Source organism: Salvelinus sp. IW2-2015, linkage group LG20 (genome assembly GCF_002910315.2).
Source record: "Salvelinus sp. IW2-2015 linkage group LG20, ASM291031v2, whole genome shotgun sequence".
NCBI classification, from domain to species: Eukaryota; Metazoa; Chordata; class Actinopteri; order Salmoniformes; family Salmonidae; genus Salvelinus; species Salvelinus sp. IW2-2015.
Genome location: NC_036860.1, coordinates 50,700,965 through 50,718,967, shown reverse-complemented (window position 1 = coordinate 50,718,967; position 18,003 = coordinate 50,700,965). Strand labels below are relative to the sequence as shown.

Here is an 18,003-nt window from a genome sequence, read left to right as displayed (position 1 = left end):
GTTTCTTATGCTACATACAGTTGAAGTCGGAAGTCTACATACACCTTAGCCAAATACATTTAAACTCAGTTTTTTCACAATTCCTGACATTTAATCCAATCCCAAAAAATTCCCTGTTTTAGGTCAGTTAGGATCACCACTTTATTTTAAGAATGTGACATGTCAGAATAATAGAGAGAATGATTTATTTCAGCTTATAATTCTTTCATCACATTCCCAGTGGGTCAGAAGTTTACATACACTCAATTAGTATTTGGTAGCATTGCCTTTAAATTGTTTAACTTGGGGCAAACGTTTCGGGTAGCCTTCCACAAGCTTCCTACAATAAGTTGGGTGAATGTTGGCGCATTCCTCCTGACAGAGCTTGTGTAACTGAGTCAGGTTTGTAGGTCTCCTTACTCGCACACACTTTTTCAGTTCTGCCCACAAATGTTCTATGGGATTGAGGTCAGGGCTTTGTGATGGCCACTCCAATACCTTGACTTTGTTGTCCTTAAGCCATTTTGCCACAACTTTGGAAGTATGCTTGTGGTCATTGTCCATTTGGAAGACCCATTTGCGACCAAGATTTAACTTCCAGACTGATGTCTTGAGATGTTGCTTCAATATATCCACATCATTTTACTTCCTCATGATGCCATCTATTTTGTGAAGTGCACCAGTCCCTCCTGCAGCAAAGCACCCCCACAACATGATGCTGCCACCCCCGTGCTTCATGGTTGGAATGGTGTTCTTCGGCTTGCAAGCCTCCCCTTTTTCCTCCAAACATAACGGTGGTCTTTATGGCCAAACAGTTCTATTTTTGTTTCATCAGACCAGAGGACATTTCTCCAAAAAGTACGATCTTTGTCCCCATGTGCAGTTGAAAACCGTAGTCTGGCTTTTTTATGGCGGTTTTAGAGCAGTGGCTTCTTCCTTACTGAGCGGCTTTTCAGGTTGTGTCGATATAGGACTCGTTTTACTGTGGATATAGATACTTTTGTACCTGTTTCCTCTAGCATCTTCACAAGGTCCTTTGCTGTTGTTCTGGGATTCATTTGCACTTTTCGCACCAAAGTACGTTCATCTCTAGGAGACAGAATGCGTCTCCTTCCTGAGCGGTATGACGGCTGCGTGGTCCCATGGTGTTTATACTTGCGTACTATTGTTTGTACAGATGAACGTGGTACCTTCAGGCGTTTGGAACTTGCTCCCAAGGATGAACCAGACTTGTGGAGGTCTACAATTTGTTTTCTGAGGTCTTGGCTGATTTCTTTTGATTTTCCCATGATGTCAAGCAAAGAGGCACTGAATTTGAATGTAGGCCTTGAAATACATCCGCACTCCAATTGACTCAAATTATGTCAATTAGCCTATCAGAAGCTTCTAAAGCCATAACATAATTTTCTGGAATTTTCCAAGCTGTTTAAAGGCACAGTCAATTTAGTGTCTGTAAACTTCTAACCCACTGGAATTGTGATACAGTGAATTATAAGTGAAATAATCTGTCTGTAAACAATTGTTGTAAAAATGACTTGCGTCATGCACAAAGTAGATATCCTAACCAACTTGCCAAAACTGTAAATTGTTTACAAGAAATTTGTGGCGTGGTTGAAAAACGAGTTTTAATGACTCTCAACCTAAGTGTATGTAAACTTCCGACATCAACTGTATGTTAACGTGGGCTATTTTTAGAACTTTTCTGGGATGCTTGATTGTTTTCATTGCTTTACTGGGAAGAGAAGCAGAAGTAGACATGCTCATGTGATTTATGTTAGTGCAGGGTGAGCTGCATACAGTGGACTTCCTGCTAGGGCACACCGCCTCAGTGCTAACAGTATAACTGGTTCATAGGCAAATGATTCCTGCAGGACCAGCAGGGGCATTCAGGGCAGTTAGAGGGACATAAATTAAGTTACTTACATTGTGTCTTCCAATGCCCCTGGGAAAATGTACATTGTCTGAAGCATTATGACAACTCAGTGACACAATGGTAGGGATTAACTGAGCTGGGCTTGGGTCATTGATAAGTCATTGTCTGGCTGTGAAAGGCTGTGAAAGGATCCAGGAACCAAAATTATTTGGGTGGATCCCATACTCCTTATGAAACAAGCTTTGTTTCCAGAAGGTATCAAAACTGTCAATACATTTTACACCCACAGAGCTGGAATAGTCTCATAGCCAATTATGGAGGGCTAAAAGTCTCCTGAAACGTATAATGCCACAATTTAGGGGGGCACATAGCCAGATGTTTTGGGGCGTTTGTTGGTGTCAAGCAGAGACCCAATCAGTTCTTTAAAATCCATATTCAGCTGTTCTGAGCTGCATGTCAGCAATCAAGTGTAAGATATATAACTTCCAAAATACAGAAATACAGCAGGCATGAATCATACCGGCAGTATTTCTGTATTTTTAAAGTTATATATCTTGAATATTTTATTGCTGAAAAGCAACACATTTTGGGACAATATCAACAATGGACTAATGAAATTAATACCAAAATATAGTTTCAGGGTGGAATTTTACTTTAAGTATAATTAAACCATTAAATAAAATAATCACATTTTAAAGAGGATTTTTTTTAAATTGCAGGGGTTTTTACTTCAATATTTATGTCAACTCGTCTTCCATATGCACATGCTTAATGTGTCCTTATGCCACAGCATAAAGACAAGCTACATGGGCTCTGGAAAAAGTACATAGAACTATACAGAAGGTAGAATAGTTGAGTAAACATCCTGATAAAGAGGATATAGTTTATGGCTCAAATGTTTAGAGTAAACCACCTAAACTGGTTTCACATTGGGATTAACTTTTCAATTTGTGATGCTGCTGCAAATATGTACAAAGGAATTGCCAAAGTTATTTTGCTAGATCTGTGTTTTAAGGCTACGGTATCACATTATCTTGTGCACTTTTATGGCAGCAGTATTGTATTGACATTTAATGCGTTTGTTGACACTGCTCATTTTAAATCCTGCTAGAACATTTCCTCCTATACACTTTTAATAGCACACTGGCTCGAAACTAATGAAGACAGATCATGTTTTGGAATACAACACTGCAATATTGCAAACAAAAGCATGTGTCAAATCAACAGGCTAACACTCACAGGTAAACCTGAACTTAAAGCTAGTGAGCAAGGTCCACTGAGATAAGAGAGACCACAACTGACGTAGACTTGGTTTATGTTACAGAGAAGGGAGGTATCAGTTTACTGCCCTACAGTACAGCGCTCCGGGCAGCCGTTGATCAGGAAGACGGGGCTCGACTGAACTACAGGAGTTGCGAGTATGTTTGAGAGGAAAATGGAGAAGAAAGGCACACATGGATTCGGCTTGGGATTTTTCACATTGCTCTGCCTGATAACTGCTCAACATGCTGGGGCGGACATGGTATTTACGAAAGCTATCGTTCAAACGCGTTACTTTAACACAAGTGACAACCAAACGGTGTTACAGAGCTGTGAGTGTGGATTATATGGGCTCCACTCTTCTGTCACCTCGGTTTCCGGAGAGGTGATTCTTCCTAATTCAGATCCCTTAGCCTGTGGTCTCCAGATAGGCTTTAACAGCTCAGAGCTGTGGATCGCCCTTATTCAGAGGGGGAACTGCACCTTCGCTGAGAAGATCAAGACTGCTGCTGAAAGTGGAGCCACTGGTGTGGTTATTTACAACCTTCCTGGTTCAGGCGACGAGGTAACCCCCATGGTGCACCATGGTGAGTGATTCGGTTACCTTCCAATTGGTAGTGCTTCAGCCTTTTTGTTTTTCTATTCCTTACAGAATTGCAAGCTTAATAACTAACTAGAAAAGGCCATTTACTTAAGTAAACTGAATTAAATGTGGTGACAATGATGCACATTTGCAACCACGTACCTATGTGAGAGTGGATTCTCGGTCCTCACTAGCATGAAAACTAAATGCAGGCACAGACTGTGTGTGGAAAATTATTTAAGACTGAGACTCTCCAATACAACCCAACATTGCAGAGTTATGTGCATCCTTTCAAGCACACCCCTTCTCAATAACCTTTTGTCAATAGGGGGAGCTGTTAGCATTTCTTTTTTTTTTTACATTTCCAAATTAAACTGCCTCGTACTCAATTCTTGCTCGTACAATATGCATATTATTATTACTATTGGATAGAAAAACAATCTCTAGTTTCTAAAACCGTTTGAATTATGTCTGTGGTGAACCAGAACTCTTTCTACAGCGAAACTCATGACAGGACATGCGAAGCTCTGAAAAATAGTCTCTGATCTCGGATCAGTTAAAACTCTGTGTGTGCCCTATGGCTTACATGAACTGCAACCGCCTTCCCCTGGATGTCAGTAACCAATGAGAAGTGGAATGTGTCTCTAGTGGTTTCTCAGAGTTTATAAAAGGAATGGAGTGAGATGACCCTTCTTTTCGACGCTCGCCAGGACGCAAGGGAGGACATCAGAATCGCATGCTCAAAAGCTCTCGTTATTGATCAAAGATATATCCGTCTGTGATTTAATTCGATATGGGTGTTAGAAACATCATAACGAAGTTATTTGAAACCGATTTATATCAGTTTATGAGAGTATATTGCTATTTTTCTGAATTTCCTTAGTATTGCGTTTGAGGATTTGGGCATGTGTGTGCCGTGTAGCTATCGTTAGCTGCTAGTTCCGAAGTTGAGGAGGTCGTTTTACAACAAAGCACGATTCTTTTGGACAAAGACACATTGCCAAGATACTGATGGAAGCTCGTCCAAAGTAAGAGTTATTTATGATTTTATTCCGTATTTATGTGGAAAAATGTAAACGCAGTTGTCAGCCATTTTTTGCGGCACTAGTCTGGCTGTAACTCACAAGTTATGTCTAGTAACGTAAATTTAAAAATCTAAATCAGCGTTGCATTAATAACCAAGCATCTTTCATTAGCTGTCCAACCTGTATTTTTTTTGTCAATCTAATCGATAAATAATCGTAAACATAGGTGCCTTCCAAGATGGCGCCGGCCCGAATGCATGCCATGTTTTGACAGATTACATTGCATAAACCACGATTTTTGATGCTAAATATAGCACATTTTCGAACAAACTCTATATGCATGTGTTAATATGATGTTACAGGACTGTCATCTGGAGAATTCTGAGAAGGTTAGTGAAAAAATTTATATTATTTTGGTGGCGATAACTTATCGCCCCTTTTGCCTTGATTTAATGCTGGTGTGATTTTAGCTCATGTGGTATGCTAATATAACGATATATTGTGTTTTCGCTGTAAAACACTTTGAAAATCTGAAATATTGTCTGGATTCACAGATCTGTGTCTTTCGATTGCTGTAGGCTGTGTTATTTTTCAGAAATGTTTTAGGGATGGTAGTATTGTAATTGACGTCGGTCTTGTAATTATTCCGGTGCTTCCAACGCTATTTCAGATTGCAGCTGCAATTACAACTGTGATCTATACCTGAAAAAAATCACATTTTTCTAAAAAACATATCCTATTACCATAAATAATTTTATCAGACTGTCATCTTATGAAGTTGTTTCTTGGTTAGTGGCTATATATATCTTTATTTAGTCGAATTAGTGTGATGCTACTGATGCAGGAAAAAAATGGTGGAGAAAAAAGTTGTGTCTTTTGCTATCGTGGTTAGCTAATAGATTTACTATATTGTGTCTTCCCTGTAAACACTTAGAAGAATCTGAAATAATTGTCTGGATTCACAAAGATTCTTTGTCTTTCCAATTGCTGTAGGCCTGTGTATGTTTCAGAACATGTTTAGGATGAGTAATTGTTGGTAAAATTGACGGATGCACAGCTACTCACTTAATCGCACCTACGAGAATAAAAATATCAATATACCACTTAACCAAAAACAACGTCATAAATACAGCGGTCTCTGTAATTATTCCGGCTGCTTCCAACGCTATTTCAGATTGCAGCTGCAATGTACAACTGTGATTTATACCTGAAAAATGCACATTTTTCTAAAAAAACATATCCTATACCATAAATATGTTATCAGACTGTCATCTTATGAAGTTGTTTCTTGGATAGTGGCTATATATATCTTTATTTAGTCYAATTAGTGATAGCTACTGATGGAGTAAAAAACTGGTGGAGTAAAAAAAGTGGTGTCTTTTGCTAACGTGGTTAGCTAATAGATTTACATATTGTGTCTTCCCTGTAAAAATCAGAAATGATGGCTGGATTCACAAGATCTGTATCTTTCATCTGGTGTCTTGGACTTGTGATTTAATGATATTTAGATGCTTGTATTTACTTGTGACGCTATGCTAGGCTATGCTAGTCAGCTTTTTTACTGTGGGGGGTGCTCCCGGATCCGGGATGAGTACCAAGTAAAAGTTAACCTGTGGTGAGTAAAAAAGAAAAATGGAGGTAGTTTTGTTATCAACAAAAAAATTGGTTAAATATGTGTCCAAAGAAACTGAAATATTTCCTGAGCTTTCTTATCCTAGATATAGGACAGACAATTTGACTGTCTTTTTGCCATTTATGAATGTGTTATTTAATGTGTTTCTATGGGCAATAGTAGTAAAGGTACAATTTTTTCGGGGATACCTATAGGGGTCCTAAAATTCTAAATCAAATAGCTAAATGATCCATGGTATGACCATCTTAAAATAATTCACAAAGGCTTAGACTTTCAGGTTAAACGGTGGAAGACTAGTAGTGACCAGAGTTTTTACCATTTAAGTCCCTGAAATGCATTGGGATTTATGCAAATACCGCGGTAGTGTGAAAAATATAAGTAGTATCAAAGAGTTTGTCAAGCAACAGTGCCAGTCTGCACATTTTAAAGTTGTTTTGGTAGCTTGAACGGTTAAAGACCAGTGGCGTATCCAAATACTTCCCATTCAAGCCAAGAGCTATTTTATGCATATTTAAACAGTTATAGTTCAAGTATAAATAGTATCAAAAAGCTGTATACAAGAAACCTTTTTGAGACCAGTCTGCACCTTTTAAAGTTCAAATGGTGTTTCTAGCTTAAACTGACTAGTTTTACCCATACTTTTTCCCATTCAAGTCTATGGCCATTGAAATCAAATCCAATTTTATTGGTCACATACACATGGCTAGCAGATGTTATTGCGAGTGTAGCGAAATGTTTGTGCTTCTAGTTCCGACAGTGCAGCAATATCTAACATGTAATCTAACAATTCCACAACTACTACCTAATACACACAAATCTAAGTAAAGTAAAGGAATGGAATAAGAATATATATAAATATATGGATGAGCAATGAAAGAGCGGCATAGGCAAGATGCAATTCATGGTATAAAATACAGTATATACATATGTGAGTGATGCAAGATATGTAAACATTAAAGTGGCATTTATAAAGCCTCGCAATTGTTATTTTACTGCTGCTCTTTCATTATTTGTTACTTTATTTTATTTTATTTTGGTATTTTTCTTAACTGCATTGTTGGTTAAGGGCTTGTGTGTAATCATTTCACTGTAAGGTCTACACCTGTTGTATTCGGCGCAAGTGACAAATAAAATTAGATTTATTAAAGTGACTAGTGATCCATTTATTAAAGTGGCCAATGATTTCAAGTCTGTATGTAGGCAGCAGCCTCTCTGTGTTAGTGATGGCTGTTTAACACTCTGATGGCCTTGCGATAGAAGCTGTTTTTCAGTCTCTTGGTCCCAGCTTTGATGCACCTGTACTGACCTCGCCTTCTGGATGGTAGCGGGGTGAACAGGCAGTGGCTTGGGTGGTTGTTGTCCTTGATGATCTTTTTGGCCTTCCTGTGACATTGGGTGCTGCAGGTGTCCTGGAGGGCAGGTAGTTTGGCCCCGGTAATGCATTGTGCAGACCGCACCACCCTCTGGAGAGCCTTGCGATTGTAGGCGGTGCAGTTGCCGTACCAGGTGGTGAGATGGCCCGACAGGATGCTCTCGATTGTGCATCTGTAAAAGTTTGTCAGGGTTTTGGGTGACAAGCCAAATTTCTTCAGCTTCCTGAGGTTGAAGAGGCGCTGTTTGGCCTTCTTACCATTTCAGTTTGTACGTGATGTGTATGCTGAGGAACTTAAAACTTTCCACCTTCTCCACTGCTGTCCCGTCGATATGGATAGGGGGGTGCTCCCTCTGCTGTTTCCTGAAGTCCACGATAATCTCCTTTGTTTTTTTGACGTTGAGTGAGAGGTTGTTTTCCTGACACCACACTCCGAGTGCCCTCACCTCCTCCCTGTAGGCCGTCTCGTCGTTGTTGGTAATCAAGCCCACTATTGTTGTGTCGTCTGCAAACTTGATGATTGAGTTGGAGGCGTGCATGGCCACGCAGTCATGGGTGAACAAGGAATACAGGAGGGAGCTGAGCACGCAACCTTGTGGGGCCCCTATGTTGAGGATCAGCGAAGTGGAGGTGTTGTTTCCTACCTTCACCACCTGGGGGCGGCCTGTCAGGAATTCCAGAACCCAATTGCACAGGGCGGGGTTGAGACCCAGGGCCTCAAGCTTAATGATGAGCTCGGAGGGTACTATGGTGTTGAATGCTGAGCTATAGTCAATGAACTTACATAGGTATTCCTCTTGTCCAGATGGTATAGGGCAGTGTGCAGTGTGATGGCGATTGCACCTATTGGGGCGGTAAGCAAATTGAAGTGGGTCTAGAGTGACAGGTAAGGTGGAGGTGATATGATCCTTGACTAGTCTCTCAAAGCACTTCATAATGACAGAAGAGAGTGCTACAGGGTGATAATCATTTAGTTCAGTTATCTTTGCCTTCTTGGGTACAGGAACAATGGTGGCCATCTTGAAGTATGTGGGGAGAGCAGACTGGGATAGGGAGAGATTGAATATGTCTGTAAACACATTGGGATTGGGATTTATGCAAATGTTACCGACCGTCTCGATTCGGTCGTACGTAGCAAAATTTGTAATTGTGTTTTTTACATTGGATAAAAGTAGAGACTCAGATAGAAAATGGTATATAATACACTACAGTTGAGGAACAATGGTAAAGTAATTCTGCTTTGATAGTTGATAAACTTGTTACCCCACTTTTGAGAAAATGTCCCTTGAATATTTTGGTACAGCACACCTACTGGAGAGCTCTTTTTTGTCAACACCAGGTATTCCAAAACTGGGGTAAGTGTACCCCCAGGGGTATGCGCAATGCTGTCGGGGATACGTCAGATAAAAATGTGATTCACATTTTCAAACAGTACATTTATATTTTCCTACGGGGGTATACATTTGGATGAGGTTTTCTTCTCGCCTGAGTAGCCTCGTTCACTGCCAAAAATAAATTTAAACCATCTAGTGTTCAGCGAAATAACAACACAATGTCAAATACAGGTAGTCTAGTCAAATAATGAACATCCAATCACATTAACCGTTACTCTTTCGCGGGAAACCTTCACTCTTGCGGAGACATTTAGAAACAACACATGACAATTTGAAAAATAAGCCACGGGAGATTTTTGAGCTAGAATAAAGACGACTTTTGAGTAGTTAAACATGTATAAAAGCAACAGATACCATTAATAAGAAGGGTCTAGAAGCGTCTTATATGGTAAGCTACCGAGTGGCTAGTACAGGCAAGCCCCAAACTATTGTGGGGCTTTGTTAAAGCAAGGCCCCTGAACTCTCATGTATTTTCTGCATTATGCAATGATATGGGCAGCGACCATGTAACGCTTTTACAACATACAGAAGTGCGCTGGTTATCAAGGGGCAAAGTATTGACAAAAAAAATTTTAAATTGAGAGATGAGCTTAAAGTTTTTTTTCACTTGTCTGGCCACTTGCATGACAACGAGTTTCTCACACGACTGGCCTATCTGGGTGATGTTTTTTCTCTCCTGAATGATCTGAATCTAGGATTACAGGGACTCTCCGCAACTATATTTAATGTGCGGGACAAAATTGAGGCTATGATTAAGAAGTTGCAGCTCTTTTCTGTTTGCATTAACAAGGACAACACACACGTCTTTCCATCATTGTATAATTTTTTGTGTGCAAATGAACAAGCTTACTGACAATGTCAAATGTGATATAATAAATCACCTAATCACTTAAACAACTGGATTCGTTATCCCTTTCATGCCCTGCCTCCAGTCCACTTACGGATATCTGAACAAGAGAGACTCATCGAAATTGCAACAAACAGTTCTGTGAAAATGGAATTGAATTAGAAGCCACTGCCATATTTCTGGATAGGGCTGTGCTCAGAGTTTCTTGCCTTGGCAAATCTCGCTGTTAAGACACTGATGCCCTTTGCAACCACGTACCTATGTGAGAGTGGATTCTCGGCCCTCATTAGCATGAAAACTAAATACAGGCACAGACTGTGTGTGGAAAATGATTTAAGACTGAGACTCTCTCCAATACAACCCAACATTGCAGAGTTATGTGCATCCTTTCAAGCACACCCTTCTCATTTAGCTGTGGTGAGTTATTCACAATTTTTGATGAACAAATAAGGTTTTATATGTACGATTGCTAAATAAAGAGCAAAATGATTGATTATTATAATATTATTATTTGTGCCCTGGTCCTATAAGAGCTGTTACGTCCCACAAGCCAGGTTGTGACAAAAACTCACACTCATTCTTATGTTTAATAAATGTATCGTACAGTTTGTGTATGGCAGGCTTACAAGGATGGCAAAAAACAACATTTGAGAGTGCGCTGACCCTGGTGCTGGAGGGGGTATGCAGCTGGAGGTTGAACGTTTGAATGGGTACGGGACTATAAAAGTTGAGGAACCACTGGTCTACGCCCATTCAGCATCGTTCACACCCTCTTAAGCCTAAACCCCACCAATCTCTTTAAGGATTCATATGTGAGGCCATGTGCTAAACAGAGTGAGTACGGTAGTGTAATAAACAACCAAAGATTTCAAGACTAAAGACTGTTTTATAATACGTCTACATTATACACATGTCTGTAGACAGTCGCAGTGACATCTATTGTTGTCTGTTATCAAACTTGTCGTGATCGTTATAAAAAAGTATAAACCCAAATACGACAGACTGCATGACATCAGCAGCCTGGTGGTCCAAAATAGCTTTAATGTTGTATTTTAACACCAATAAACCCATCTGTTTAAAAATGAATTTAGTATTTGTCAATCTAGCAAACCAGGCAACTAGAAGCAACTTTCTAAACAATGTTTTGGTTCGTTTTTGGCTTGTTAGCTAGCAAACGTTAAGTTAGCTGGCTAGGAAGTTCAAATAATGACCATATCATAGCTGACAAAGTCTTAACTTCAGCATATTTTTATTGATTATTACAGGAAAATGAACTCACAACAATAGTATTATTTAAAAGTTAATGGCAAGCTAATTACAAAATATAGCTAACGATTGTGAGTGTGACAAAATAAAAGCAGGGCATTCTACCCGATAATTTTTTAACTTGGACACTGTCTCGTTGACCTAACGTTATATCCTAATTTGACTTTGGTGCAGGTCATGTTGTTCTTCACATTACCGTCTCTGGTAAACACACACTATATCAAATAAAATCTGTTTATTTGTCACATGCACAGGATACAGAAGGTGTAAACGGTACAGTGAAATAGTTACTTGCATAGTGGAGTCTTTTGTTTAGAAATGTAACTAGTTAGCTAGCTAAACAATGAACCATAATCCCAACTCATAACTTTACAACCATGCATGAATCTGCAGGTAGCTAACGCTAACCAACTAGGTTCAATGTTAGAGCCTAATGTTAGCTAGCTAGCTAACTAGCAATGCAAATTGCTTTCAGAGATACAAATAATATTACTACACAGATCATACACGTACGTTAGCTAGCGAGCCAGCCAGCGAATGTTAGCTAGCTAGCTAACAGTACACTTTAAATTGCAATGAAAACGACTTTGACAAAATTAGAAACTTATAATATCTGAAAATGTAGCTAAGCTAGACACTCTTAAAAACATGTTGAACACGAGCTACGCTGCGTCTCCGTCCGATCCCTGCTACACTTTTGATTGGTACTGTACCTCTGCTGGTATGCAATCAAGCCCTGGGGTTTTTCCAGACTGAAAGGATTTAATTGCCTCGAAGTTCCTACTCTGTAAGTTGGTCTTCGCACAGGTCTTTCTGTACAATTTGTTAATTTTACATTATTACTAGGGAAAAAATCCTTACTGTTATCATTCAGTGGAGATGAAGGAGACTGGAAATAAAACATCTGCTTAAAATATTTAGCTTCCTCATTCAAAATATAATTTGCTGAATCATGGATTACTCCATAATTTGTAATGAGTATCTGTAAATTATTTTTCATAGCATTTCTATGTTGAAGATTCAAGAAATTTTGCGCATTCACCATTTTCCATCCAGTTTGCTTTATTTTTGTATTAAATTAAACTTCACAATGCACTCATGGAAAGCAAAGCACAACCTAGATGTGTTTTCATATTTTATTATTATTTGCTGCCACCTGTAGCGCCAAAACTGTAAAAGCTACCAACACCAAAACTACTTTTAAACGTCCAGACCGCCACTGGTCAGCATGCTTGTAAATATATTTTTTGATACTACTAATACTTTTTACACTACAACCATATTTGGGATTCGTTTCAGTAAATTGGTCGTATGTCGCACGTCACTACTTCCCAGGAGAGGCATTTGAATGTAAACATTTATTTTTGATCAAAATGATTTTTTCCAGAAGCATTCTGGAACATGTGAACTTTCATGTGCCTTAATAACAAACGTGTATGCCATCTGTAAATACAAATTTAATCGTTAAATTACGAGCCTAGTTGGTTTAGCCACGGAAAAAGACAGGAACATTCCCGCTAGCCATGATTGGCTGAGATAATGGATGGGCTAGACATGCTGAGAGATGAGTTTGGATTGGTCTGCCATGCTTCTGTCTATAACATGAGCTGCTCAGTATGTCTAGGTAATCCTTTCTAACGTGGCTTTTTTGAAAGATATCACAAAGAACTGCAAAAGTGTTGCTAATGCTCTCCACTTTCAACAACTTAATCTGATGATGAGGCAATCCCTGATTTTAGGTAGAAACATTTTCATTGAACCTGACGTTGTGGAGTCTTCTAAAACGGCGATCATCAGTGTTGTTGTCACGGAAGAAGTTGACCGAGTTTTGAAATCAGTGGAATGCCCGGGCGAAGCAAAGTATGATAGTTAAGGAGATGGAGAAAATAATGCTGTTTGATTGCAAATATGCGGAGGGAGTCGAAAAGAGAACACATAGAAGGCTGTGTTATAGAACACCTGTCTCCGGATTACATCTTCAAACTAAAGGCAGCCATGGCATCCGTGACAGAGAGAGAGAAGCGTTCAGCCATGTATATGGTTAATAAACAAGACGAAACTGTGAACACTTACAAATAACAAAATAACAAACGTGTGGCAAACCGATACAGTCCTAGCAGGTGCAGAGAAAACACAGAGACAGGAAACAACCACCCACAAACCCCAACACAAAACAAGCCACCTATATATGATTCCCAATCAGAGACAACACAAAACATCTGCCTCTGATTGAGAACCATATTAGGCCAAACATAGAAACAGACAAACTAGACACACAACATAGAATGCCCACCAAGCTCACGTCCTGACCAACACTAAAACAAGCAAAACACACAAGAACTATGGTCAGAACGTGACAGTACCCCCTCCCGAGGTGCGGACTCCGAACGCACCCCCTAAAACTCTAGGGGAGGGTCTGGGTGGGCATCTGTCCGCGGTGGTTCGGCGCTGGACGAGGACACCACTCCACCATTGTCTTGTCCCCCTCCTTAGCGTCCTTTGAGTGGCGACCCTCGCGCCTACCTTGGCCTAGGAACCCTCACAAAGGGCCCCATCAGACTGAGGAGACAGCTTAGGACAGAGAGGTAGCTCAGGACAGAGAGATAGCTCCGGACGAATGGCAGCTCCGGACTGAATGGCAGCTCCGGACTGAATGGCAGCTCCGGACTGAATGGCGGCTCATGACTGTAGGGCGGCTCATGACTGGAGGGCGGCTCATGACTGGAGGGCGGCTCATGACTGGAGGGCGGCTCATGACTGGAGGCGGCTCATGACTGAAGGGCGGCTCCTGACTGGCGGCGGCTCTGACTGGCGGGCGGCTCTGCAGCTCCTGATGGCGGGCGGCTCTGGCAGCTCCTGACTGGCGGGCGGCTCTGGCAGCTCCTGACTGGCGGGCGGCTCTGGCAGCTCCTGACTGGCGGGGCGGCTCTGGCGGCTCCTGACTGGCGGGCGGCTCTGGCGGCTCCTGACTGGCGGGCGGCTCTGGCGGCTCCTGTCTGGCGGGCGGCTCTGCGCTCCTGTTGGCGGGCGGCTCTGGCGGCTCCTGTCTGGCGGGCGGCTCTGGTGGCTCCTGACTGACGGACGGCTCTGGCGGCTCGGGACAGACGGACGGCTCTGACGGCTCGGGACAGACGGACGGCTCTGACGGCTCGGGACAGACGGACGGCTCAGATGGCACTGGGACAGGCGGGCGGCTCAGATGGCGCTGGGCAGACGGGCGGCTCAGACGACGCTGTGCAGGCGGGCGGGTCAAACGGCGCTGGGCAGACGGACAGCGCAGACGGCGCTGGGCAGACGGCAGACTCTGGCCGGCTGAGGCGCACAGTAGGCCTGGTGCGTGGTGTAGGCACTGGTGTTACTGAGCTGGGGCGAGGAGGTGGCGCCAGATATACCGGACCGTGAAAGCGTACTGGCTCCCTTGAGCACCGAGCCTGCCCAACCTTACCTGGTTGAATGATCCCCGTAGCCCGACCAGTGCGGGGAGGTGGAATAACCCGCACTGGGCTGTGCAGGCGAACCGGGGACACCATGCGTAAGGCTGGTGCCATGTACACCGGCCCGAGGAGACACACTGGAGACCAGATGTGTTGAGCCGGCTTCATGACACCTGGCTCAATGCTCAATCTAGCCCGGCCGATACGTGGAGCTGGGATGTACCGCACCGGGCTATGCATACGTACAGGAGACACCGTGCGCTCTTCCGCACAACACGGTGTCTGACCGTACTCTAGCTTTCCACGGTAAGCCCGGGAAGTTGGCGCAGGTCTCCTACCTGACTTCGCCACACCCCCCTTTAGCCCCCCCCCCAATACATTTTTGGGGTTTCTTCTCGGGCTTCCAGCCACGCTTCCGTGCTGCCTCCTCATACCACCGCTCCTCGGCTTTAGCTGCCTCCAGCTCTTCACGAGAGCGGCGATATTCTCCAACCTTAGCCCAGGGTCCCTTACCCTCCAGAATTTCCTCCCGTGTCCAGGAGTCCTGTGTAATGGCTGCTGCTGCTGCTGCTGCCCGTTGCTACGCTGTTTGGTCCGAGATTGGTGGGTGGTTCTGTAACGGCAGTCTTCCTCCTCTTCGTCTGAAGAGGAGGTGTAGCAGGGATCGGACCAAGACGCAGCGTAGCTCGTGTTCAACATGTTTTTAATAAACAAGACGAAACTGTGAACACTTACAAATAACAAAATAACAAACGTGTGGCAAACCGATACAGTCCTAGCTGGTGCAGAGAAAACACAGAGACAGGAAACAACCACCCACAAACCCCAACACAAAACAAGCCACCTATATATGATTCCCAATCAGAGACAACACAAAACATCTGCCTCTGATTGAGAACCATATTAGGCCAAACATAGAAACAGACAAACTAGACACACAACATAGAATGCCCACCCAGCTCACGTCCTGACCAACACTAAAACAAGCAAAACACACAAGAACTATGGTCAGAACGTGACATACACACCTATTCAAGGGTTTTTCTTTATTTTTACTATTTTCTACATTGTAGAATAATAGTGAAGACATAACTATGAAATAACACATATGGAATCATATAGTAACCCCCAAAAAAGTGTTAAACATATCAAATTATATTTTATATTTGAGCTTCTTCAAATAGCCACCATGAATGCATTTCAATTAACAGGTGTGCCTTGTTAAAAGTTAATTTGTGGAATTTCTTTCCTTCTTAAAGCGTTTGAGTTAATCAGTTGTGTTGTGACAAGGTAGGGGTGGTATACAGAAGATAGCCCTATTTGGTAAAAGAACAAGTCCATATTATGTCAAGAACAGCTCAAATAGGCAAAAAGAAATGACAGTCCATCATTACTTAAGACATGAAGATCAGTCAATACGGGAAATTTCAAGAACTTTTTCAATAAACTAAAGTTTCTTCAAGTACAGTCGCAAAAACCATCAAGCTCTATGATGAAACTGGCTCTCATGAGGACCGCCACAGGAAAAGAAGACCCAGAGTTACCTCTGCTGCAGAGGATAAGTTCATTAGAGTTACCAGCCTCAGAAATTGCAGCCCAAATAAATGCTTCAGAGTTTAAGTAACAGACCCATCTCAACATCAACTGTTCAGAGGAGACATTGTGAATCAGGCCAAATAGTCTAATCAAATTTCTGCAAAGAAACCACTACTAAAGGACACCAATAAGAAGAAGAGACTTGCTTAAGCCAAGATACACGAGCAATGGACATTAGATCAGTGAAAATTTGTCCTTTGGTCTGGAGTCCAAATTTGAGATTTTTGGTTCCAACCGCCGTGTCTTTGTGAGACGTGGTGTGGTTGAACGGATGATCTCAGCATGTGTATTTCCCACCGTAAAGCATGGAGAAGGTGTTATGGTGTGGAGGTGCTTTGCTGGTGATACGGTCTGTGATTTATTTAGAATTCAATGCACACTTAACCAGCATGGCTACCACAGCATTCTGCAGCGATACTCCATCCCATCAGGTTTGGGCTTAGTGGGACTATCGTTTGTTTTTCAACAGGACAATGACCCAACACACCTCCAGGCTGTGTAAGGGCTATTTTACCAAGAAGGAGAGTGATGGAGTGCTGCATCAGTTGACCTGGCCTTCACAATCCCCCGACCTCAACCAAATCGAGATGGTTTGGGATTTGTCGGACCGCAGAGGGAAGGAAAAGCAGCCAACAAGTGCTCAACATATGTGGGAACTCCGTCAAAACTGTTGGAAAAGCATTCCAGGTGAAGCTGGTTGAGAGAATGCCAAGAGTGTGCAAAGGTGTTATCAAGGCAAAGGGTGGCTAATAGAAGAATCTCAAATATAAAATGTATTTAGATTTTTTTAAACACTTTTGGTAACTACATGATTCCAAATGTGTTATTTCATAGTTTTGATGTCTTCACTATTATTCTACAATGGAGAAAATATTAAAAATAAAGAAAAACCCTTGAATGAGTAGATGTGTCCAAACTTTTGACTGGTACTGTATATACACTGCTCAAAAAAATAAAGGGAACACTAAAATAACACATCCTAGATCTGAATGAATGAAATATTCTTATTAAATACTTTTTTCTTTACATAGTTGAATGTGCTGACAACAAAATCACACAAAAATTATCAATGTAAATCAAATTTATCAACCCATGGAGGTCTGGATTTGGAGTCACACTCAAAATTAAAGTGGAAAACCACACTACAGGCTGATCCAACTTTGATGTAATGTCCTTAAAACAAGTCAAAATGAGGCTCAGTAGTGTGTGTGGCCTCCACGTGCCTGTATGACCTCCCTACAACGCCTGGGCATGCTCCTGCTGAGGTGGCGGATGGTCTCCTGAGGGATCTCCTCAAGTATTTCCTCAAATTAACATAAGTAAAAAGTTATTAAATTAAATACTAAATTAAAATAAAGAAAAATAACATCATTAAGGAGCAACAATAAAATAACAGTGGCGAGGCTATATACAGGGGGTACCGGTACAGAGTCAATGAGCGGGGGCACAGGTTAGTCGAGGGAATTGACGTAATATGTACATGTAGGTAGAGGTAAAGTGACTATGCATGGATAATAAACAGAGTAGCAGCAGTGACAAAATGGGAGTGGGGGGGGGGTGCAAATAGTCCGGGTAGCCATTTGATTAGCTGTTCAGGAGTCTTATGGCTTGGGGGTTGAAGCTGTTAAGAAGCCTTTTGGACCTAGACTTGGCTGTCCGGTACCTCCTGCCGTGCGGTAACAGAGAGAACAGTCTATGACTAGGGTGGCTGGAGTCTTTGACAATTTTTAGGGCCTTCCTC

The 18,003-nt window shown here is 41.9% G+C and overlaps 1 protein-coding gene across 1 annotated transcript in view; it reads left to right on the top strand.

Annotated features, from left to right (window-relative positions):
• Nucleotides 1–3,197: 3,197 nt before the first annotated feature.
• rnf128a (ring finger protein 128a) overlaps nucleotides 3,198–18,003 on the top strand; it is a 34,541-nt gene continuing 19,735 nt past the window's right edge. The window contains exon 1 of the mRNA XM_024011798.2: nucleotides 3,198–3,699. Coding sequence (XP_023867566.1) covers nucleotides 3,273–3,699 — 427 coding nt within the window. The 5' untranslated portion in view covers nucleotides 3,198–3,272. The remainder of the gene's footprint in view (nucleotides 3,700–18,003) is intronic.